At 36.9% G+C, this 24,014-nt stretch overlaps 2 protein-coding genes across 3 annotated transcripts; one reads left to right on the top strand and one right to left on the bottom strand.

The window, feature by feature from the left end:
• Positions 1 to 702: 702 nt before the first annotated feature.
• On the top strand, positions 703 to 16,528 carry mapk8ip1a (mitogen-activated protein kinase 8 interacting protein 1a; the record flags this gene model as incomplete). Its single annotated transcript, XM_081356180.1, has 12 exons — positions 703 to 804; positions 1,863 to 1,980; positions 5,186 to 5,497; positions 9,433 to 9,514; positions 11,083 to 12,072; positions 12,723 to 12,795; positions 13,385 to 13,554; positions 13,638 to 13,741; positions 13,867 to 13,983; positions 15,057 to 15,127; positions 15,910 to 16,008; positions 16,456 to 16,528. Exons 1-12 carry the CDS (start codon positions 734 to 736, stop codon positions 16,526 to 16,528), a joined length of 2,280 nt encoding a protein of 759 aa, XP_081212306.1. The 5' UTR covers positions 703 to 733.
• Positions 16,529 to 19,633: 3,105 nt separating this feature from the next.
• Positions 19,634 to 23,298, bottom strand: cstpp1 (centriolar satellite-associated tubulin polyglutamylase complex regulator 1). 2 transcript variants are annotated; one of them, XM_081356187.1, is made up of 9 exons: positions 23,128 to 23,298; positions 22,870 to 22,972; positions 22,612 to 22,742; positions 22,424 to 22,508; positions 22,245 to 22,327; positions 21,650 to 21,845; positions 20,381 to 20,490; positions 20,201 to 20,264; positions 19,634 to 20,007 (listed from the first exon to the last, which is right to left on the bottom strand). In XM_081356187.1, the coding sequence occupies exons 1-9, from the start codon at positions 23,174 to 23,176 to the stop codon at positions 19,839 to 19,841; spliced, it is 990 nt and encodes a 329-aa protein (XP_081212313.1). In that variant the 5' UTR covers positions 23,177 to 23,298; the 3' UTR covers positions 19,634 to 19,838. The 2 variants fall into 2 exon arrangements, with proteins under 2 accessions (XP_081212313.1, XP_081212314.1); XM_081356188.1 differs by having other exon boundaries at positions 20,174 to 20,264; positions 23,128 to 23,283.
• Positions 23,299 to 24,014: the final 716 nt, after the last annotated feature.

The raw sequence follows: 24,014 nt of genomic DNA, 5'->3' as shown, positions 1-24,014 counted from the left end.
TCTTTCTTTCTTTGTCCTCCATCTTCTGCTGAGTCCCGCAATGAAACGGATCCCATGCAAGTCAATAACATGTGTAATCTTCGTTTGCCCCGCCGCACAATGTAAAATAAGATGACGCATGTTTGATCCATCAATAACGCTTACTATTAAATCATTGAAACCATGATGATCTAGATCTAATTAACAGGGTTTAGGAGGAGTTACTAATGAACTTTAATGATACAATATATATCACAGACAGCCTTCCAGATATTTTCATCTATTATCAATGCCATCGATTCCCAGCATGCATCTCCAGTGCCGCTGTCGGCCTGCTCTTGTGTGGAGGTGGCAACTTGAGCCGCATTGATCTGGACCATCAATCACTGGGGTGGCAGACCCATTTAGAGGAGACTACGCCTCTCTCTCTCTCTCTCTCTCTCTCTCTCTCTCTCTCTCTCTCTCTCCCTCTCTCTCTCTCTCTCAGTTATCCGCCACTGACTTTAATGGCTCCATTGAAGGACACACGCAGAGCAGAGCAAGGAGTGTCAGGGGTGTGCAGGATGTTTTCCAGGGGACGTGAGGACAGGCACTACAGCTTCCCGTGGCTGATGTAACCCCCCCTGAGGACCCTCGCTGGAGACGTTTCTGTGTGGAGTGCTGGACGGGAGGTTGAAAAAGAAAGTGGCATAATTGTCGGCTCCATCGATTTCCCCCTAAGAAGGGTCCAGTGACACCCCGCCCTGCCCCGCAGATGGTGCTCAGCCTGGCCATGGACTCCAGAGAGGATGGGGACAGCTGGATGGAGGAACAGTGGGAGAAATGGTACAGTAGTGATAGGGCCTTTTACGCTGCACTTAACTGACCTTGGATCAGCCTCAGAAATGGGTCAGAGTGTTAGTTTGGTGTGCATGCAGGACAATAAATGTAAGGGTTATGGATTTTAAGGTTTTTGTAATTTAATATGCATGTATAATATTTCTAAACCTAAAATTAGGCTTTATTTGAGTGTTTTGCATGGTAAAAAATCATACAAATAATACAAATAACTCAACTGTGGTGTGCAAAATGACATAGTTCTACTAGGTTTTTTCATTTGACTGAATTTGTTATCATGAACAATTATTTTGTTCATCTTGTTATCTATCATGAAATGTGGGCGGCTGCACAAATGCAGGTATATAAAAAGGAAGTGCTGAGAAGTTAGTATGTCTGAATGCTTTTTAAAGCTTCATTTATCAGCAAATGGCTAAAAGATTTTGCTAGCTTGCAAGGTAAGAACACTTAACAACAACTGCTTTCTTATAGACTTATAAACATTATAGACTGAATACGAATGTAACTGTTATTGCTTAAGGAAGTTCATACGATGTGTTAAAACAAACATCAGAAATGTGTTTTTGCTTATGCTTTCTTACAACAGATCTCCATATGCATAACTTTTATAATTGTGAATATGTATATATATATATATATATATATATATATATATACCTGGTATTCCTGGTATTCCCTAAGTTATGGGGACCAAATGTCTCCACAATACCATTCAATTTTACCTTATGGTAAAAATTTGTGGTCCGCATGAGGAAAACAGCTTATAAATCATACTAAATTAAGTGTTTTGAAAATGTAGGGGTACTGTTAGTGTGGGGGAATAGAATATACAGTTTGTACAGTATATAAATCATTACATATCTATGGAAAGTCCCCATAAAACATGAAGACCAGTGTTTGTGTGTGTATATATAGCACTGCAGTATTCCTGAAGTTATCAGATCATCCGGTGAGCCCTGCCCTCTCTGTGATTGTCTAGCAATAGTCTCGTGGACGAATGACGTAGTGTGTGTCACTGTGTATGTGGGTGTGCTGCCACTTTTCAGGTTAACGCATGACATCAGTCTGAATGAATACGAGGATGATGACCTGTCAGAAGTCACAGAAATCACGGATGAGAACGGAATCACTCTCAACCACCTCGACCTCGACCCTGACCCTAAAGTAAGTCTGTACACCCTCAAATAGTCTGTTTTCATACAAGCTGGCATTTTGGGGAAAACCATATACATATTAATATCATTAATTTAGGTTATTTATATTTATCAACATATATACTTTTTTTCTTTAATTTATGTAACATATTTCTTTTAAATATATATAAAATATTTGTAATTTTCGCAATTTTTACTCATTTATTTACATTTTATTTTACATTGAAGTTAGGTTTAATATTTTATGTATTTATATACATTTTATACTAGGCTACATCTAGTTTGTAGGTTTACTGTGGTTGTTGGAGGTGTGCCAAAGCACCACCTGTACATGCCTATAAGAGTAATCAACATCTCTGAGTCTGAAGCTAATCTCCTTACAGCTCACTACAGTTACAAGACTAGTTCTGGAATCAAAAATGGCACTTAACTTTAGACTGAGCCTGCATTAAGAAAAATATTTGTATATATCACTGCAATTGAAATGTAACTGTTTGAAATGAGCCTAGGCTATACTGGGTTGAGCGATTTCCCGATTTTAATCGATTTTCATTTTGATTGACACAACTGTAGCCATGCCCATCCAATACAGCGCAATAAGCTTTATTGTGCTTTGTTGCTTTAGTCATGAAAAAGTCTCAGCTTTCAAATTATATCAATTTGTTCACGAAATTCAAACGATAAATACCGTTTTGGCGCTCTTTTATGTGGAGTGACAGATCGCTGTATCGCCTCAAGTTCCGCACGGGAACTCAACTGATAATCTCATTCTTTACTAACGTAACTAGTTTACAGCACAAAATAATCATGGATGAACATCAGAAGGTATGTTGAAAGATATAGTAGGGCCTACAATTTACCGAAATACCACGTCATGTCTCATGTAATCGCTCAATCTGTGTTTCAAGACGTCAAAAAATAGCTTGTAAACATTGTCACATACATGTAGCCTACCTCAGAAAGTACATTCAATGTCCATGAGCTTCTACAGCTAGACAAATAAACTCAACAAAGGAGCATTTTGCTAAATATTTGCACTATATTGCATATTCATTGTATTTTTAACTGTTCTTCAATATTTAATGTATGTTTGAATAAATCCGTTATGTTTTTATGACAGACACCATTTAAATGTGCATTTCAAAAACGAGTTGAAACATAATAGTCATTAAAATGCCAACTATTATTATAACATTATTATAAAAACTTCCTTTTTGTCATTAAATGTAAGCAGCCCATACAAATCAGTAAATATTAACCTAATACCAACTGCTTTTCAATTATTTCCCCTTGAGAATGTTAATGTACATGATACATTAATCCATATTGAATCAAATCAAATCAGAATTAAATCTAATCGCATGCTTGTGAATAGATATCAAATCCAATTTGAAATTTGTGTCAATACCCAGCCCTACCCATTTCATCTGAAATTACACTTCTGTGGTATAGCCTATATGGGCCACAATAAATGATATATCACTGGTTTATATATATAAACAGATATATCACTGGTTTAATTAGCTGATGTGATTTTATTTATTAAACTCTTTAAGTATTTTACATTTAAAGGATGACACTTGCATGCACAAAGATTGCCTTTAAAAAAGTGAATCCAAAAGTGTTTATTTGTTTACCCTCATGTCTCTGTATTACTATGTTGAAAACAAAAGAAGGTGTTCGGCAGACATTAGTTACCATTAGCTTTCAGTGTATAAAAAAGAGCAGTTTGGACATTCAGCAGAATATCTCCTTTTGTGTTCTGTAAAAAAGTAGTCTTACAGGTTTGAAAAGACAAGAGGGTGAATAAATGATGACCAAAACTCACTTTTGCATGATCTAACCTAAAATGTCAAAGAATGTCTGTAACTAAAGAGTATGATTAGTGTTAGACTATAGTAATCACAGTTATCTTAATTCAAAAACAGTAGACGTCAACAGGCAGTCCCCACCGCAAAGTAAAATGTGTATGTGTGGTTTATATCTCTCCACCCTAAAACCAAACAGTCACTTATTTTCCATGAGACACAGTCATGCGGTCTCGAGCTGAATGAGGAATCATTTGAAGGTACAGAGCTTGGCGAGCAGTTTACCCAACAGCAAAAATAGATTTCTAGGTCAACGGCACAGCATTAGTTTCCTTGTATTGCGGTCCGAATGTGTGTCGAGATTTCAGTATTCATATGAGTATGAGTGAGTATAAGGTCACAAGAGGCTGTTGTGTTCAGAACCAATTAGCATAGCAGTCAATTAGCATTAGACATTAACACTGAGGGGAGATGTCAAACCCAATCACATCTGACTGTTTATCATGGAAATCATTATCTAACCACTTAAACCTAAACAAAAGTCCCTGATTTAGGGTTTCACAACCTTTTTTATGCAACAATTGACGATGTAACATAAGTGTTTAAGTGCTAAGAATAGCTGTTTAAAGACAACTCAATTTTTAGCATAATGTTGTAAATTCTCTGTCAAAGCCAATCACATCTGACTGTTTATCATGGATATGATCATATAACCACTTAAACTTAAACATAAATTGCTAATTTTTCTTTGCACAAGCTTTTTTAATGCAATAATTAGCATCATGACAATAATTTTTATGCTAAGGCTGCGTTTAAAGACAAGGAAATTTAGCGTTATTGAACGTTATAAATTCTTTCTGTGTCAAAGTCAATTACATCTGACTATGGATATCATCTAACCGCTTAAATGTCAACAAAAATCCCTCATTTATTATTTCACAAGCTTTTATAGGTGATAATTAGCATCATAACAAGTGTTTATTCTAGTAAATGCTGTGTTTAATGACAATACGATAGATTAGCGTTATTGAACATGTTATAAGTTCTCTCTGTCAAAGCCATTCACATCTGACCATGGATATCATCTAATCACTTAAACTTAAAAATATGATTTCACAATCTTTTTATACAATAATTAGCATCGTAACATAAGTGTTTTTGCTGCATTCAAATGCAATGAGGCAGTTTAGTGTAATGAACATGTTATAAATTCTCATTTCTGGGTGTGTTTATTTTGCTATGTCGTGTGACACGCCTCATTGTTCTCTGGGATTGAATTAGCTTTCCTTACAGCAGCCAGGAAGGGAGCCACAGGCTGATGTCATCACAGCTCTCTGATTGGCCGGCTGCCTCTGACTGCAGCTCCTTTGCTCTTGATTCTAAAGCTCTGCTGCCTGCTCTTCCCAGGATCACATGACCCAGCCGACCAATGGTACGCCGAGGAGCGGCCGGAGGAGGGGGGTGGTGGAGCTGCAGACGGAGATGCTCCACTTGGACCTGATTGATGCAGAGGGAGGAATCCAGGAAGAAGAGGAGGAAGAGGAGGACGAGAGGCGGCCGGTTGATGCCGTCGATGACAACCACAAGGAAGAGCAGGGCGCAGGGCTGCCTGTCACTCAGCCTCAGCTAAAGGATTTCATCCCTGCCGTCGCCATGGATACCTACCGGCCCAAGAGACCCACCACCCTGAATCTTTTCCCTCAAGTGCCAAGGACTCAGGTGAGATGGACAGTTTGGGCAGCGGCCTTTGGTCTTGTGATTTGCGTCCGAGGCAGATTAACAGGGGTTAGAAATTGTTTTACAGTAAGAGTGATGGTTTTTTATATTGCACAAACAAGATCTCGAGCCATTCCCCTGGAGGGATGGGGTGTATTTTCAGTGTATATGCAAATCGTCGGCACGTAGCGTTTGGTTTTCTTTGATATTCCCGGCCGCTGATGCTGATGCTGATGACGTTTCATGTTTGTGAGCTCCCGCTCGGCCCACCTGCTATGAATCACTGCTGTCCGCCCTCCATGCGTAATGCAATCCGACAAGAAAGAGCGTGAGTGGATCATTACTGTTGACCTGTGAGGGTCAAACAGCAGGGGGCGGCACTATAATGGGGCGATTTGAACAAAATATTACAAGGTGGGGGTAAAAAACGTTTTTTGGATGTCATATGTGGCGCTGTTTTTTAAAGTCTTGTGATCTGTGTAATTTAAATTTGGAATAGATTGACATTTTAGGGTTAGCAAATTGTCACTTTTTACTCTTTTTATTTCTTAGTTTCATAAAATATAGTGAACATTTCTACTGTTATTGTCCAGGAGCCTTGTGTGACAACATGCCCCAATAGAAATATAACACACTCTGATCTGACATTTTGCGAAAATCTTGTTGGTTTTATTATGTTCACTTGGGAACTGTAGCAAAAACATGATGATATCAGAATTTTAGTTTGGGGCCTCAATCTCCATTACAATTCCCAAGCGCTAAAATAAAGTTATTTCACTGAAATTCAATTTTTGTTTTTAAAAGTAAAAATAAATAAAAAAAACACATTAAAATAAAAATGAATGTAAAAAATGTATAAATACTATAATAGACCCTTTTCACAGACTGTTATGACACTTTTCCACAGTTATCAACATTACAAATATGGTGGAGTTTTTAATATTTTCATTTTTAAAAAATGTAATATACACATTTATATCGTCTCCTGTTCACCACTGTAGAAGTCTACCCAACTATGATGACTTCTGCATCTGAGAACATTGGAAATTTAAAAAGGGTCCAAAGTATAGATAATATAATACTAAATCTAACCTTTTACCTTTTTAAAGTAAATCATTAGCAGTCATCCTTTCTCTCTCTCTATTTTGAAGTGCATTGTGGGTAATGAGCCAAAGGGAACTAAATGATTTAAGTAATGGCGCAGCACTGCTATCTCCTGAAAAGACTTCCAACCCAGACTTACTGAACTCAAATTGACCTTTTCTGTGTTACCAAATAATGTTTAGTTAATCTGCTTGCTGTAGTTTCTGATGTTGGCATATGATTATAAATGAACATTCTGTCATTATTTACTCACCCTCATGCCAATCCAAATTTCAGATCACAATATTTTGCTGAACGTTCCAGCTGCTCATTTACATACATTGAAAGTCTCAAAAATACATTATTCCATTATTATCCATTATTATCTTCATTTTGTATAGGTCAATAATACAGGTTTGAAGTGACACGAGGGTGAGTAAATGAATGCGAAACTAACCCTTTAACCTGCACTGAGCTGAAAATGCACATTAAACACAATGCAGTTTAATCTGTTTGGTCTGCGGTTATTGCATAACAATATTTACCATCTTATAGCATTAGTGCTGGCTAAAGTCCAATGTCCTGAATGTCTAAAACATGGATATATTAGAACTAATGTTTGTTATTAAGAATTGCAAAAGCCCACTTGTAAGATATTTGAAGTATGGTTATGAGGTTGACATGAAAGTGTTGCTAGTGACTGCAGACTGTTTTACAACTAGAGAAGATGGTGGATGACTGTAAATGTGCTTCCCTGTCTTTAATCTCGTAATCTTGGCTTGTTGAACCTCTCCACGTCTGCAGCATTGGCACAGCCGTGGGGCTCAAAGGGCATTTGAGGAATTAGCACAGAGCTTTTACACAGTTATTGGGTAATACAAGTAAAACTGTGAAAAAGTCTGCTCTAAAAATATCTACATTGTGATGAAAATATTTCAGCTAGAAAGCTAGAGGCCTGGATGTTGGCTGAAACCCTTTGAATAGATGTGAAGCGCTATTGACAACCTATTACTTGTGTAATAGAACACATTTCTGAGCGAAATGGGATATTCAACAATTAAAAATGTTGGACAAGACTTGATTTTATCAGGAAATTATTGAATTGTTAACACTCATGGCATACTTTGGAGGGGCTGTGATGTCAGCCAAAAGATATATGTATTTTTTTACTTCGAATAATATGCATCAATGAATTGTCCACAATAACACCAGGAATGCGCATTAAGAAACTAATTAGGGTCATGTAGATTTTGACCGTCTCACGTTATTGACAAAGGAAAACAGTATGTTTTATTTTAATTTATTAATATATCTCTTTGAATTTTGTGGAAAAGTATTAAAACATACCACCCTTTTTGACTATTTAAACACTTTATTAAATCAACACATCGAAAATAAATTCCTTTAGTTTGTCACAGATGTATAACATGATTTGCTATTTGCATATGGTTTTAGGTGCAGATACGTTCTTACTCTAGAAAGCATCTGATTGGACGAAACAATGTAGTGCAGGATGAGTCATCAATATTTCATCTCCAATCCAAAAGTCATGTCTGGCTTAGGAAAATTCACATCTTCACCCTTCTTTCAAATATTATTACAAATTGGTTTAATTTGTTTAAGAAATTTGTTCAAATGCTTGGTGACATTTGTTTTATTTGAGGGAATGCAATGAAACATGCCAAATTATTTGGCCAGGCTGTCATACAAAGAATTTATGAACGTGCAAAAACAAGAGAGAACCAACGAAATATGAATACATTTTTCATAGTAAAATAAAACCTGTAGCTGTTGTTTGCCTTTTTTTGCAAAATAACTTTGTCAGACCAAGTTAAGTGTTTTGTTCTTCACTCATATTCAAAATATGAAAAAAAAATATATATACAGTTTCCTCATATTTTGATACACTTGTGTCATTGAAAACAAATCGCTCCAGACATCACTTTTGTACAATAATGTATGTATACATATAGTATATCTTTCTCAGATTTAAATGTCATATATTTATAAAGATTGCATAATTCTAAACCCACAGGAATACATTGAGACAGGCTTTGATTATTAAACTAGATCGCAATTTATTGTCGGGATAGAGTTTCTCCCATCTGGTTTCTTTCCTGATACCGTTTTTAGAGTCACTGGATAAGAGCCTCATTTCAGCCATCTGTGTCTTCCTCCTCCGTCACGAACACTAGTGTGTGTTCTTATCTACCCCCACACATACGCACACACTGACACTCTCTCACGCATGCCAATTCTGCATCGTTGATGGGCGCATTGCTATGGCAACATAGGAATGTCTGTGTTAAAGGTGCATTATAGAAGTGTGGTCAATTGGTGAGTCAGCGATAGGAAAGAGCGGTAAATCAATCTGTCGGGCTGCACTTCCTGTAACTCACTTGCTTTATGGATTGTACTCAAATACACTTTCTGGTTTCACTATGATAGAAATAATGTAGTGGCAAGTAGTAATGCTGACAAAATCAATCATTTATCCAGGATGGAGAGATGTACACATGCCTGTCTCTGTGTTTTAGTGTGAAAAATGAATTAATTAGATTTATTAATGAATAAATTGCTGCCATTATTTGAAATACATTCCACTTGATATTTTGTTATCTAATGCAATGGCATTCTTATATTTTTAAAATGATTACATTTTTAATATACCTATTTATTTGTTATTTTAAGATTCTGTAGAGAATGTATGTATTATCTTCATGGCAGTGTCCAAAAAATGTGGTTATCATATTTATTTTTGTAAGGATTCATCTCAGCATTATTGATCTGAGCCTGTCAGCACTTTGTATATTGAAAAATCCATCCCTCATTCTTTTTCTCCATTTTATTCGCAGGACACAATAAATAACAATTCCTTTGGTGAGAAAGAACGAAGGAAAGAAAAGAAAACCCGTTCTTCATCACCACACATTAAGGGTGAGTAATGGCCACACGTACCACACAAATGAACACTTCTGATGAATTGCTGAGACTTACATTTTTTCCAAACAAGTCATTTTTCAAACTCATTTCTATGCATTAGAGGAGTTACCATGAGATAAATGAAAGGAATACAATATATGTCTCATAATTGTGGGTGTTTTTGTAGTATTCGCTTCCACGGAATGAAAATGTGTTTACGTGCTGTAATTAACTTAATGGGATTTTCGTAAATCTACTTACCCAGAGAGTTCATCTGATGTCACTTGTGTCTGACTCTAACTAGAAGTATGAAAACATGTGTTTAAATGTCGTCTATGATAAAATACGTTCTCCTGTCCCAGTGTAATCCATCCACTGTGGCTACCAGGCTATGTCCCAATTGTCATGCTTTTACTATATACTAAAATTGTATACTTTGCTGATGATGGTAAATTTGCATTTGGTGTGTGCAAGCATTATCACTGAGTCCATAGACTTAAATGCATTACCTTAAATTCAGTCTGAAATTAAAATTCATAGCTTTCTAAATGCATGTTAAACTAACTTATTGTGAACAATTCATCCGTGCATGTTTCTTTATTTTTGGAAGACCATAACTAAAGCCCTATTCGCACTGTATTATTATCTGGGGACCTTGTGTGATTTAGAAATTAAAATAGAGAATCCCCCCCCAATTTGAATTTCATGTGACGCATTCGCACTATATGGTGTATAGCTATATTAATACCCAACACCCAAAATACTATCAAAACACTCCACCGCAGCCTCCATTCTTCGCGAAAGATTGATATAAAAGCGCACAGGAAACAAAAACCTTGAAAAAATTATAAACGACCCCGCCACATCACAGAGATGCCGATTCGCACGGGACTAATATTATCACAGGACCTCGGTGTTCGGCGAAATATGGTTGATCATTTGCGGGGGGATTTTTACTTTACAAATTACAAACATGGCCGATTTGCGCAGGATTAAGATCACAGATAACCTCCGCATTTATTACAAATGACTAGAGGTCACCAGGTAATACTTATCCCGTGCGAATAGGGCTAATGTCTTCCAGTGAAACAACACACTTATCTCTGATGATATATGATGGACTTCTTCAATTATATAGTCTGCTTAAACCCCGCCCTTTTTTACAATCAACTGCAAGCTCGCATTCAGATCTGCCTCCATCCAATCAACAAGCAATGGATTGAACAAAGACCCGCCCTACATTTTCTTCTTTTTGATAATCCGTTTCACTCGAATATACATCATAATACAGAAGAAAAGATCTGTCGCTACTTAGTCTCATCATTTATTTTCTTTTAGGTTCGCATATTTAAAAACTGTTGTGACTTCGTATTTCTTGGTGAATTTCTTCAGTTGATTAATTGTAATGGAACAGAATTTCTATACTGGTTTAAAAATCATCAGGATTCATTATTTCCTATGCTGAGTTAAATGTAGCATTTTGTGTTTATGAGGCATTAACTGACATTTTTACATAACCCCCTTCCAATGTTTTCCTCCATTAGGCTTATTGCCTAATGTATAATCTTCTGTGTGTGAAACAGGAGATCCGGCGGCCAAACCTGAGCAGGTTAGCCAGACCGATGGGGACAAAGTTCAGGCCAGGGCTGACACCAAACCACGAGGCCCTGCCTCCTCCACGAATAAAGCCTCAGCCGTTCGCACCAAGCAGCAGGACAAGTTGAACAACCCCAAAGTGGTGGCGCCCCTCACACAGGCAGTCATGAGGGAAAAATCCACGGAAGTGACCCTCATAGAGGGTGTCCTTGACATCCCGATCATTTGCAAGGAAAAAGCCCGATATCACACCGTCAATGGCTATCGGGAACAAGTGCAGTATCCTGTGGAGAATGAAGATACGTGTGACCAGTCGGTCGACAAAAACAAGGACTATCGCATTTCCGAAGGAAATGCCACTGAGGAGATTCACCTCACGCCAGTTAACGGGGAGCAGGAGCGACCGTTTCTGTCCCAGAGCAGCGACAGCAATCGCATGTCCATTAGTTCGGACACAGAGATTCCTCCCATTCACAACTACCCATCGGCGGGTTGTCCGAACCCCTCCATTAGCGAGGAGGACGAGGTGTATCCACCCACACCCCCATGCCGGACTGTCAGCCTCAACGACCCGGGGGATGCTAGTCAGTGGGCTGAAACCCGCAAGCCCAAAGTGGCGAAGGAGGACAAGGGAACCTTAAAGACGGTGGCGGTCAGCACGGATGCTTCGGGACTGACGTATGACTCGGTCAAGTACACCCTGGTGGTGGATGAGCATGCTAAGCTCGAGCTAGTGAGCATCAAGGACTGCTACAAAGGTTACGAAAGTGACAGTGACAATACAGTCTACGAGTCTGCCATCGACGATGATGAGGAGGATCAGGATGCGGACGAAGAGGAGGAAGAGTCGGGAGCGACGAGCATGAGGAGAGACACTTCCTGTTTGTCTGCGGAATCCACCACAGACACCACCTCAGACATGCCCCGTACCCGCAAGTTCAAGAATGTCTTTGTGAATGGACGGTCACGTTTCTCTGGTGAGTAGTATGAGCTTAGAAAGTAGTTTGGAATTTAGAAATTAATTCATGTTCTTAAAAAAAACGTTTTTCACTTGGGGGTTTGTTGCAAATGTGCACAGATCTTAAAGGAATAGTTCACCAAAAAAATTAAAATTATTTACTCACACTCAAGCCATCCTGGGGGTATATGAGTTTCTTCTTTCAGCCACACCAAATCTGAGTTATGTAAAAATAATATCTTGGCTCTTCCCAGATTTGTAATGGCATTAAAAAGTTTGTAAAGCTTCTCTATTATTCCTTCAAATATGTTACAATAATTTCCTCTAAAGACCATGCACTCCCAGTAGATGACGGCTTTATGTCATAACCTGTCCTGTAGAAGGGTTGAGAATAAATGGCTATGTCGAGTGGTTTTACCAAAAAATGCAAGTGCGATGTGAAAAAGCCTAGCAAGAATGGCAAAGGTCCAAGGGCTGAACCTTGTGGCACCCCTTCCATAATACATAATACAATAATTGCAAAGATTTTCCTCATTAACAGGTTTGCTAATATCAGACCCGCCTTTCACAAGCCAGGAGCAAGACTGTGAAATTCAACAAGCACTACCTGCCGAAATGTCTCTTTCCCTTGTTGTTCTAGTGACAATGAACGTTTGTTCTCCCACTTAGGGGCTGAGTTTGGATTCTTCTCCTGTGTTATTAATGGAGAGGAAAGAGAACAGAGCCACAGAGCAGTGTTCAGGTAAAGGTTCAATCAAAGCCTGAGATGCACTCATTTAAAAAGCACAACAAAAAAAGTGACTTAAAGGGATATTGAAACATATACTGAGCATATTTTGTTTTGTTTTTTAATTTTCTTCATTTTATTATAAGAAATTGTATCATATTTAAATTGAGAGATGAATACACTAATCAAGTTATGTACTGCATTTAATAGAATTCAAGTAATAATAATAAAAAGTAAAAAAGCATAAAAATAACATGCTTTGTATTACTGTTTCCTTGCTGTATTTGTTTTATCATTGTTGTTGTTATTATTTTAAGTATCATTTTGTCATGAAAATATCACAATGCAAAGTAATTGTACTAAAAACAGGTTTATTCTTTTGATTTTTAGTGAAATTCACCCACAAACCAACTACAGCCAAACAAGATGACAACAAAAAAAAACAAAAAAAACATGAGTAATAGGACAGATCTATACATACAAATTAATATTTTGTACAAAGTCACACTCTACTCATGCGTGGTTCCCTAAACTCATTTTTTTTGGAGATCTCCTAATCACACCACATTTGCCCTGAGCATTCCTAATTTTGGCTCGTTCACAGGTTTATTCCTCGCCATGATGATGAGTTGGAGTTGGAGGCGGATGACCCCTTACTGGTCGAGTTGCAGGCCGAAGATCTGTGGTGTGAGGGCTACAACATGCGCACTGGATCCAGAGGCATCTTTCCTGCGTTCTACGCCGTCAAAGTGACAAAGGATGAACTTGTTAAAGGTAACAAGGCTTTGCTATGGAATTTTGAGTATTTAAATTTTTGTACATTGCGCAATAATGTCTGTTTGCTGTGATTTATTCAGAGGTCAAACGTGACTGGATGGACAAATTCTGGGTGAAATTCCTTGGATCTGTTCAAGTGCCGTATCACAAAGGGAACGATGTGCTTTGTGCCGCCATGCACAAGGTATACTAATCCATTTCTGTATTATAGTTCTGCCCTGGATTTCCATATATTTCCATAATAATTTCATGTTATGTTGTTGTTCATATGTAATCTGATGTTCATACGCAATCTGATTATGTCAACAGATAGCATCAAACAGAAGAACAACAATGCAGTTTAGCCCCCCTTCGCCTTGCATTCTGGAAATCAACACACGAGGAGTGAAAATCATCGTTCAGGATGACTGTCGGACTTCTGAAAGGGTTTGTATACATCAGAATAACTATAATATTTTTCCTAAAAATCACTCGCCAAGCATATAGTCGTTCCTGTCATGTAGTACCTTATCAAATGAATATGTTGTGTTATTATTTATGGAAGTAATTCAGTAAAGGATTTAAAGGGTCAATTTAATTTTGATGTTTTAAACTTATATTTTAAATATTTTATATTTTTTAATCTTTTTAAATCTTTGAATTAATCTGATAATGAAATATTCTGATATCAATTGCTATCATTTTATCCATGGATGGAATATTTTAAACTGAGCGACACCGACTAATGCTACAAAACCTTACACAAGTCATAAAATCTATTGCAAATACTTGCTCATGTTAATTATATTGTTGTCCTACCAAAATGATGTCACTTCCTGAAAGATGATGTCATTAAGGATATGCCTTTTGTTAGTAAAAGTGATATTAACTCATTTAAACCTGTGAAATAATTATTAATAAAGAATAATCTCAATAAAACATTTTGAAGTTTTGCATTAGAAGAAACACTTTGAATAAATTCATATTAAATTAAAATTATTTATAAATTTAATAATATAATATTCATTAGAAAATATTAGGAGTTTAATCTAAATATTCAAATTATTTAAAAAAAACTAATCAATGTGATTTCTATATTTGAAAAATGAATGATGACATGAAATAGCATAGTAGGCATACACCACACGGCACTGTTTGAAGCGCTCTCAATATTACGTGTAGATTTGTGATTTGGAAATGGACTTTTGACATTTGACCCCATGGAGTTGGCGTCTAGTTTAGTGTGACTAGATGTTGCCACCAAAAGGCTCTTCAACTCATCTGAACTCTGTGACGCAACATTTACGGCTCCACAGTTAAGCAATGAAGCGTCTTAAGAATGCGGGGGAGTCTCGCCCCCTAAGCCCCTCTGAGTGAATTTGTGAGCGCGCTCAGTGATGTTAATCGCAGGCTGAGACGACCTCACACTGCAGTGACATCATGTGCTTCCTGCTTACACTAATGTGTTCCAGTCCCTGCTGCTGATTAGACCACTCAGTCTTTCTTTTCATATTTTTCAGGGTGAGAAGTGCTTTCACTTTTTCCAATTGAAAAACATCTCCTTCTGCGGATGCCATCCTAAGAATAACAAGTGAGTTTGAACAAATGCATGGTTTTTCTCATCATGCTTTTATTAGAAATAAAGGGTGAATTAGGGCTTAAATAAGCACATTTTAATACATTGATAAATAATTAATAGATTTTTTTGCGTACTCTACCTTTCAAAGGTTTGGGGTTGGCAATATTTTTTTTAAGAAGTCTCATGCTCACAAAGGCTGAATTTGATCAAAAATACATTAACAACAGTAATATTGTGAAATTTTTTTACAATTTAAAAAAACTATTTTCTATTTTAATATATTTTAAAATATAAAATACACACAACTGAATTTTCAGCATCATCACTCCAGTCATCACTGACAAATGATCCTTCTGAAATAGTATGCATTGATTTGCATACAAGATTGCATTTTGATTTCAAGATTTGCTGCTCAAGAAACATTTCTTATCATTATCACTGTTGAAATGTCAATATTTTTGTGGAAACCATTTTTCAGGATTGTTTAATGAATAGAAAAAACAAAAGTACAGCATTTATTTGAAATAGAAATCTGTTGTAACATTATGGGTCAGTTTAATGCATCCTTAAAAGTATTAATTTCTTTCAAAATCTGAATGGTAGTTCAGATGCAGTGACTAATATAAGATTCTTAATCTGGGACTGAGAGCTCGTGGTCACTTATGTAAAGCTGTAAATACAATAACCCCGTTTTTATCTGGCTACACCGCCCCCTATAGGAAACCAAGAGAACACACAACAATGACAATAGAGTCACATACTTGACAGTAAATACTCTTGTGTGTTTCTTTCAGGTATTTTGGACTAATAACGAAACATCCAGCATACCAGAGATTCGCCTGTCATGTATTCTTCTCAGATGATACAACCACAAAACTGGCTGAATCTGTAGGGTGAGTTCTCCAGTCACTTCAAGAGTACACACGATTTTCTTTCTCGACTTATTTCCTCTTGAAACACTAATTTATGTATTTGAGACATATCCCACATATTTGATATACTGCTTTTTGCTTACTACTATATTTAAAGATACATATTCAGTAGTAGCCTATACAAATGCGTGATTTGATAGTTGTTAGTTGTTTGAAGGTCGTATATTAGCCGGAGAAACATCATATTATCTAAATTTTTTGTAAAATTATACATTTTATCAGAAAAAGATACATTTTTACTTACATTTTACCTACATCGATCTGCTAAAAGTAATTTTAAAGTATGGCACTAACACACTTTTGTGTTCGGTTCTGTGTATGAGTAAAGCATAGGTAAAATATAAACATACAATTTACACACAATATAATGTAAATATGTATGTAAATAGTTTTTCTTTGTTTGAACAGGAAAGCTTTTCAGCAATTCTACAAAGAAAATATGGAATATTCCTGTCCGACAGAAGACATCTTCCTCGAATGACCTTCGGTCTATTTGTATTTTTGCATTATCACATACTATATGAGGTGTTGCATGATGGTGGTTTTGATCCTCTTTGTAACGTGTCATGTTGATAATATAATGTTGACGTCTATTTCAGACAAATGTTAAAATCGAAACGGATATCGGCCACACCGCAACTACTTTCACCTCGTACATCTTGAGTATTATTGACTGGTGTAAAGCCTTACGAAGTTTAATAACAAAAAAAATGTTCGATGTAACTTGTAAAGATCATCTCTGTGCGAAGTTTGGTTTCATTTGAATTAATTCGAAGCACAATGTTTGATGCATTAATGATGGACAGAAAAGAGATCATAAAGCTAGACTGGATCCAAAATTAAGTTTTTCTCAGAAACCAAAGCTTTACTGGGGCTCGTCCTTCTTCACTCAGAATGGATGTGAGCCATGTAATTGAATTCAGCCCAGTTTGTCCATCTGGTGTCCCTGACCCGCTTTGCACCACAGGTTAAGACCACTTTCCAACATTTCCCACATTGTATTAGCAACTCTTTGAACCCAAGGTTATGAATCCCTGATCCAGAGCATTAAAGTGCAGCCACATTTATCGTTGTTTAGCGAATTTTCATAGTTGAAATCAATAGGAATCCTACGGAAAGCTACTTGATTTCAATTCACCCAGAACGCGTTTTTGAGTAAAAAATGCCAGTGGAATGAAAAAAAATGCAAGGTCTAGAGACTCGTTGACTGACTGCCACGTTTTAGAGAATGCAAAAGACGTGTGATGCGAGCGTAAAGGTCAAACACGATCGTTCACACACGGATTGTTCACACAGATTGTGTATTTGCTCTTAAAAATGTGAGAGACAGGTCAGTGGAACAAAAAGCGCAAGGTCTAGAGACGCATTTTTTTAAAAGCTGACAAACTTTGAACTTGAGCACCATGTTTTTAAATGCCGTGTCTACACCGCAGTACAGCGTTGTCTACGCTTGTCTACAGTGAATGCGTCACGACAGTAAACTGATGCCCCATTCTGATATGAAGGACAAATGGATTTGCAATGGTTGCTTTGTCGCGTCCAGTATGGACTGCTTCGAGCTGACAATGGTTGCATCTAGTGTAGACATGTCATGTGCAAGACGCAAGTGCAATGGTTAACAACATCCGTCTAGCGCTTTTACATTGAAAAACAATGGTAAAGTAGTGCAGTGGAATGGAAAAAAGGTATTCTGTAGGAACGCCCCCTAGAGCATTAAAGGGGTGGTATAATGTAAAGTCTTTGATGTCCCCAGAGTGTGTATGTGAAGTTTTAGCTCAAAATAACCAACAAATATTTTTATATAGCATGTTAAAATTGTCACTTTTTTTAGGGTGAGCAAAAACGCATTGTTTTGTGTCTGTTCCTTTAAATGCAAATGAGCTGCTGCTCCCGGCACAGAGGGCGGAGCTTCAACAGCTTGTGTCCTTTTACCTCACATGGACAGGCACTGAAAATTTCAAAAACTTTTAGCCTTTTATGTTCAAACCATAGTCCGACAATGATGGAGAGACTTAATAAGTAACGACATGTAGAATGCAACCGGACATTTCTGAATGGTTAGTTGATGGGTTTATGTTGCTGATGTGGAGTTGACTATCTTCTAGTCATTGATTAGCATATTCTGTCATGATAATCTATAAATGAGTTCCCGGGGGAGGGGTTTATGTAAATTTAAGGGTTGGTGATGCCACTAACCGGGGAACGTCGTGTAGTCCCTACCAGCCGTTTGTTGTAGTCCTTAAAAAACGATTTTTCTAAAAGCAAATATCTCCTTTGCTTTGAACTTTGAGCGTTGTAACTTTACAGATGTTGTCTATGCTCAAACAGCAACATTACACACTAACTAAAATTAGAAAAATCATAATCAACCACCCCTTTAACAAAATTTTTCCCTTGTCCATTCCACAGAGCTACTTTTTCATTGTTTTCCAATGCCACAATTTCAAGTGTTCTAGGTTAAATTGGGTACTTGCTGCCGTTTATCTGCGAAGTCTCACAAATACAATACAGCATCCATGCTTACTTCCTTGAATGCTTTTTCTTTTTGGTTCTCGTATTCAATGTTTATGTGTGCTTAGATTCCCATAAGTTGCTCTGTTAAACAGAGCATAGTCTGGGCCTTTTTGCATTCTGGTTCAATCTCAGAATCCCTGGCATATGTAGCTGTGAAAACCAAATAATTTTATTTTCTTTTTACATATTATATTAGATATCCTATTTATTACTATACAAAATGGAAAGATCTCAAAGTATATATTATTCTGGCACCTGAAATATATATAAGGAGAGGATGCAACGCTGTCATAATGACAGAAAGGCCTGTATAAATGGTGCTGAGGAATACTGCTGCCTGGTAGTGAAAAATTTGTGCTTGCTCATTTTTTGTTTTCCTGATACAAAAAAAGGAAAGGTTTTATTAAAGCCAAGGCCTAAAATGGACCCATCTTGACCAGTCCTTTCAAAATGGCACATCCTCACAGCATGCGCTTACCTAATATGCAATATTCACAAAATGAGCAGTCTTAATTGAATAATCTGCAGAAATGGCGTTCTGTAGAACAGTTTCTCACTGTGCGTGAAGATATTTTGCTTGGTGCGGCCATTTTGAAAGCTGGTGACCATTTGTGTCTGCAAAAAATATTTGCGAACCGATCCTGCAAAATCACAAGTTGTGCCTATTTCATCTGTTATCACTGTACATTGTTTTTTTTTTTTTTTTTTTTTGAATGATCATAACTGTTATGTGGAATCCATAAAATTAAATCCTATTTGTAAATGGATTGTCCCAGTGTGTTATTGCTAACAGTAAATCAGTCATGGAACTCTAGAGGGCGCAGGGTGATAGGTTTACATGCAATCACATCATTACCACATGGCACATGCTGATTGGCCTTTGCTAGTCCTGCAGCCAATGAGATTGCTTCCTCAACATTTAAATAGTCTGGTTCGGTGTTGTTCAGTCAGTGCTGTAAGCTAGTCCTGCAAGCGTGCCTCCCCCAGCTCCACCTGCCACTACGGTTTCCTTTATACAACAGTTCTATAACAAGAAGTTAATATTAAGTAATTGACATTTCAGACACAATATGGATGGCTAATTTGTTTATTTTATGGTTACAGCAATGTGAAAGTAAGTGGGTTACAGTGTAGCCCATAGAAATGGAAGAGTGGGCGCAGACAGGCAGAGAGATGCATCAGGACTGTTGGAACGCCACTTGTCTAATCAAATCAGTGAACCAGCATAACCCCTGTCTAAAAAACTATAAAGATGCTAGCAAGCAGGTATGTGCGTGTTAATTCTCAGAGGAGTCTGTCTCCTCCGTGGAACCGTCGCTCTCCATTTCGATCCTCTTGCGTTGGTGCAGGGACTTGCGTGGCGAGGCCTTCTTGGACGTCTCCTTCATTCCCGCAGCGCTGCTGCTGCTGTTGTTGGACGTTGGGCTGATGGCAACTTGAGCTATACTGGAAGATTCACAGAAACATAGTGTCAAATCTATTACATCTCAAATCTACCCTCTAGCATATTAGCTTTCAATAAAATGTGTTAAATATAAAAAGATTGTTATAGCACGCTCTCCGTCTTTTAATAAAAGACGTTTTAGTTAACCAGCAAGTGACTGTAATATACTCTTTGAAGCAAGTCCGTCTCTCTCACAGTCTCTCCAGCTCCTGGTCCATCTCTGGATCAATCAGCAGGTCCGATTTATTGGGAAGAGCACCTGATAATAATATGACAGAAGATAAAGAATTCAGTTCACATGTCTAACTATCATAAGAACAATAGTTACATGTATTCAGAAATACAAGTAAGCGTTTTATATGAGCAAATACTCACTGATGTCTTGGTTAACTCCCTCATGTTTGGCCAAGGCCATCAGAAAGCTATAGAAAGACACTCGCTGACTGCTCTCTAATATCTCCTTAATGGCAACAATGGAGGGAAACCTGGGAAAAGATGAGATCAATATCATGTTCTAGAGTTAGTGGGTAACACATTACAAGTAACGCAAATTACGTAATCGGATTACTTTTTTTAACTTGTAAAGTTGATAAACCATAAACCATACTAATAAGTACAAATGACTTCCGTTAAACATCACATTTGTGTTTCTTTTTTATTATTATTATTACTGAAGTAAAGAGTGTTGTTAAACTTTCCTCTCCTGGGTCCTTTTCTTCTGCAATCCAGAATGGCAGCACAGCTGAAGGGTTTGTTTGAGCTGCGCCCTCTACTGTACCGGTGTGAATTTGCATTTCCTTCAGCATGAGGCTTATTCATTTCACTTTTGGCTTGAAAGGGCCTTTACAGTTGCCAAAGTTTTTTGTTTTTGTTTTTTACAGTTTTTAAAGTTTTACAGTTTTTTTTTGTTATGAAAAAACAAACAAGCAAGCCCAGCCATGGTGAGAAAAAGTAACGCTAAAATAACGTAACACATTACTTTCCATAAAATGTAACTAAGTAACGCAATTAGTTACTTTTTAAGGAGTATTAAAGCAATATTGTACAATTTGTAATGCATTACTTTTAAAAGTAACTTTCCCAAACACTAGTGAGGATGGCTATAGTAGCTTCCATTGTAGAGTAAAACTTAGTATATAAGCCTAATATTATTTTCTAATTTTATTGAAATATAGATGCAACAACATAATAAAATTAATTAGTAAATTAAACCATTTAATAATATATATATTTTTCTTATTCATTTGTTACTTATAAGTTAAATATAGGTCCACAATAAATCTGCACACATTTTCTACACTTACTGAGAAACAAACTGCTGTAATTCTGCAGAATTAAATGGAGCTAGTGTTGTGATTGTTAACTAAAAATATTAAAGATAATTTTGAAATAAAATTGCAATAAAATATAAATATTAAATTAAAACGTTTCCTTGGAAACTAATTGATATAATTTTAAGTTGAAACAAAATTGAAACAAAAAATTAAGAATAATAAAAGCCAAGAGCATATTTAAAAAAAAAAAAGTCAAAACCACATAACAAAATTAATTAAACTTAAATCAAAATGATAACTGAAAATATAAAAATAAAAGCTGTTATAATAAATACTATAATAGTGTATAAATAATGAATGAATGTCTTACTTGTGTTTGAACCTCTCACAAAGTCCCTCTATACATTCACAAAAGATGGAGGAGTCTACGCCTTCTTGAGCGTCCGGCTCCTCGTTGGCTGCGCTGGATAACTGTTCCACCGAGGTGGAGGTCGGGACTATGACGGTGTTTGGGTTCTTCCCGGACAACAGGTCTTGGTAAATCACAGACACACTCTCTACAAACTCTGTGAAAGTGGATGAAGATTAGATCATTCAGCTGAAAGGAGGAGCCTCCAGTAACCATGGAAACGCTTACACATGGTGGTGATGATGTCACTGGCCTTTTGTTACACCTGTTCAAATCTCAAGGTCAAGTGCAGCTTTTGTGTTAGCAAGACCTTTAAATATCACCAGTGCTTTTGCGATTGGGTGGTTAAGAAATAACATCAAGATTTTACTTTTCATTTATATGAATGTATGAGGAAAATTGTATGTTTTTTAATTGCTCTAAGTGGTTACAATTAAACATTTTTAATTAACTTAATATGTTTACCATAAAGTAGGTTATGTGATGTACAGACATACAGACGTCATAAGCAAAGTGCAGCTTAATATTATAGTATATTATATTATTAGTTAAATACCTTCATAATAGAACTGGATTTGGAATGAATAAATAAAATCGGAGAACGACAGACAGTCAGTGGCATCGTCTATCAGGACAATCCTGTGATAGAAAGAAAACATTAAAGTTATTCAGTTAAATATCAATGTGAAAGGAGGGAAACGTCAAAGAATCATCAAACAGCAAATATGAAATTACCTGGCTGTGTTTTGTACCATCTCGGTGGGAAAGTCAGGGCATAACAGCTGTAAAAGTGAACTGTATTCTGACATTGCCAACAGATCTGCAAAAAGAAACATCTGCATTTGTTCGATGTACCAAACAACAATGCAAACACTGAAGTAAAATGTAGTGGCATGACAAATGGCGTATTTGCCTCTGCTTACCCCCATTCTTTCCAATCTGTCGGAAACATTTCCAGAAGATATGGATGAAAGACTCTCTGTTATGAGGTGTTGCTTTGATGTAACTGAATTCCCTGAAGAGCACATGATTCCCATTCTTCACACTAGCAAAACTGCAAAATTATTATTCGATTATGTTATACTTTGGGACATGTACCATGGTACTATCTCTATTAGCTTTAGTATCATGGAGTACCATGATAATGTGTCCTCAAATAATAATAATTTATAACAACTTACTATTCTGCAAAATATCGGACCACACCAAATTGAGTGTATTCCTCTTTATGTTCAAGTAGCTGTGTGACTGCATCATTTAGATAGAAGAGGACATTCGTTTCAGCTGGAAAGTAAAAAAGAAAAGGCGATGTCATAACAGTAGTGTGTCTGTGTTAATACTTTTTAATGCAACTGTCAATCATTCTGCAAGCAGGCATCTTGGAACAGTCTGCGCACCAACAAAACAACCACACAAGGGACAACCGTAACATAGCCTACCTAAATACTCGTCAACAGTGAGGCTGAAACGATCCGTATTCATTTTCATGATTTTTTATGGTTTGCTGGGACGCAGATGCGGTTCATGACTCTCCTGGTAGCCCATTCAGAACGTCCTTAAAGATGCTTTAGCGGTCAGTGTGCCCACTCTGCACTGACGACACTGACTACAGCGCATCAAATAGGCTAGTAAGGATTCATGCGCACAGTTTCTTAGGACTCCGTGCTAAAATTAAAGGTAAACCTTTAAATTACTCTATTTAAATACACTTTATTATCTTATTTAAAAAATATAGGGTCACTGGAATTCGATATTTGCGTGTTTTCCAGGAATATTTATTTCGAATTTGAGTCATTACCACAGTATCTTGCCTCAAATTCATCCAGGGATATAAAACAACCAATAGACGACGCGGTCGAGCAGCACATGACACAACACGGAAGTGAGCGCTGGGTGGAGTCTCATCCTCGTTTTTGAAAAATGCTCGGCTGTGTTTCGTCAGTTTTTGTTGATGCAGCCGCGGCTATGGAAACCCGCGCATGCGCAGCACAGCTGTTTACTGCGCCCATATGGCTTTCCATTTAAATACTAATCCACGAGGATGAGGATCTGTATTTTTGTGCTGCAACAGTTCGCACACATATCAATTCCAAAAGCACTGAAATCCATAAAATAATTAAGGATCCTGATAGACATTTTACTATTTATATCTGCCACAAACTAGGAAAATATACACAATACCTACTCAAATGCACGCTAAAGAAATATTTTGTGCATAAAATACCTAGATTCTATTTGTAATAGATATGTAATATGTTATATATTGCAAAACTGTTAACAGTTGCACACACACACAGACACACATATATATTTAAGTGCTTTTTAT

Source organism: Scardinius erythrophthalmus (assembly GCF_964197995.2).
Source record: "Scardinius erythrophthalmus genome assembly, chromosome: 24".
NCBI lineage: Eukaryota > Metazoa > Chordata > Actinopteri > Cypriniformes > Leuciscidae > Scardinius > Scardinius erythrophthalmus.
Note: the sequence above shows the minus strand (reverse complement) of the source record. Positions and strands in the feature narration are given on the sequence as shown.

Coding starts and splice junctions, on each gene's coding strand:
- cstpp1 (XM_081356187.1), bottom strand. CDS start 23,176: ATGAAAATGAATACGGATCGTTTCAGCCTCACTGTTGACGAGTATTTA. Junction 22,743..22,869: donor GTCCGATATTTTGCAGAATA/GTAAGTTGTTAT, acceptor ATAATTTTGCAG/TTTTGCTAGTGTGAAGAATG. Junction 20,491..21,649: donor TGTGAGAGGTTCAAACACAA/GTAAGACATTCA, acceptor ATCTTTTCCCAG/GTTTCCCTCCATTGTTGCCA.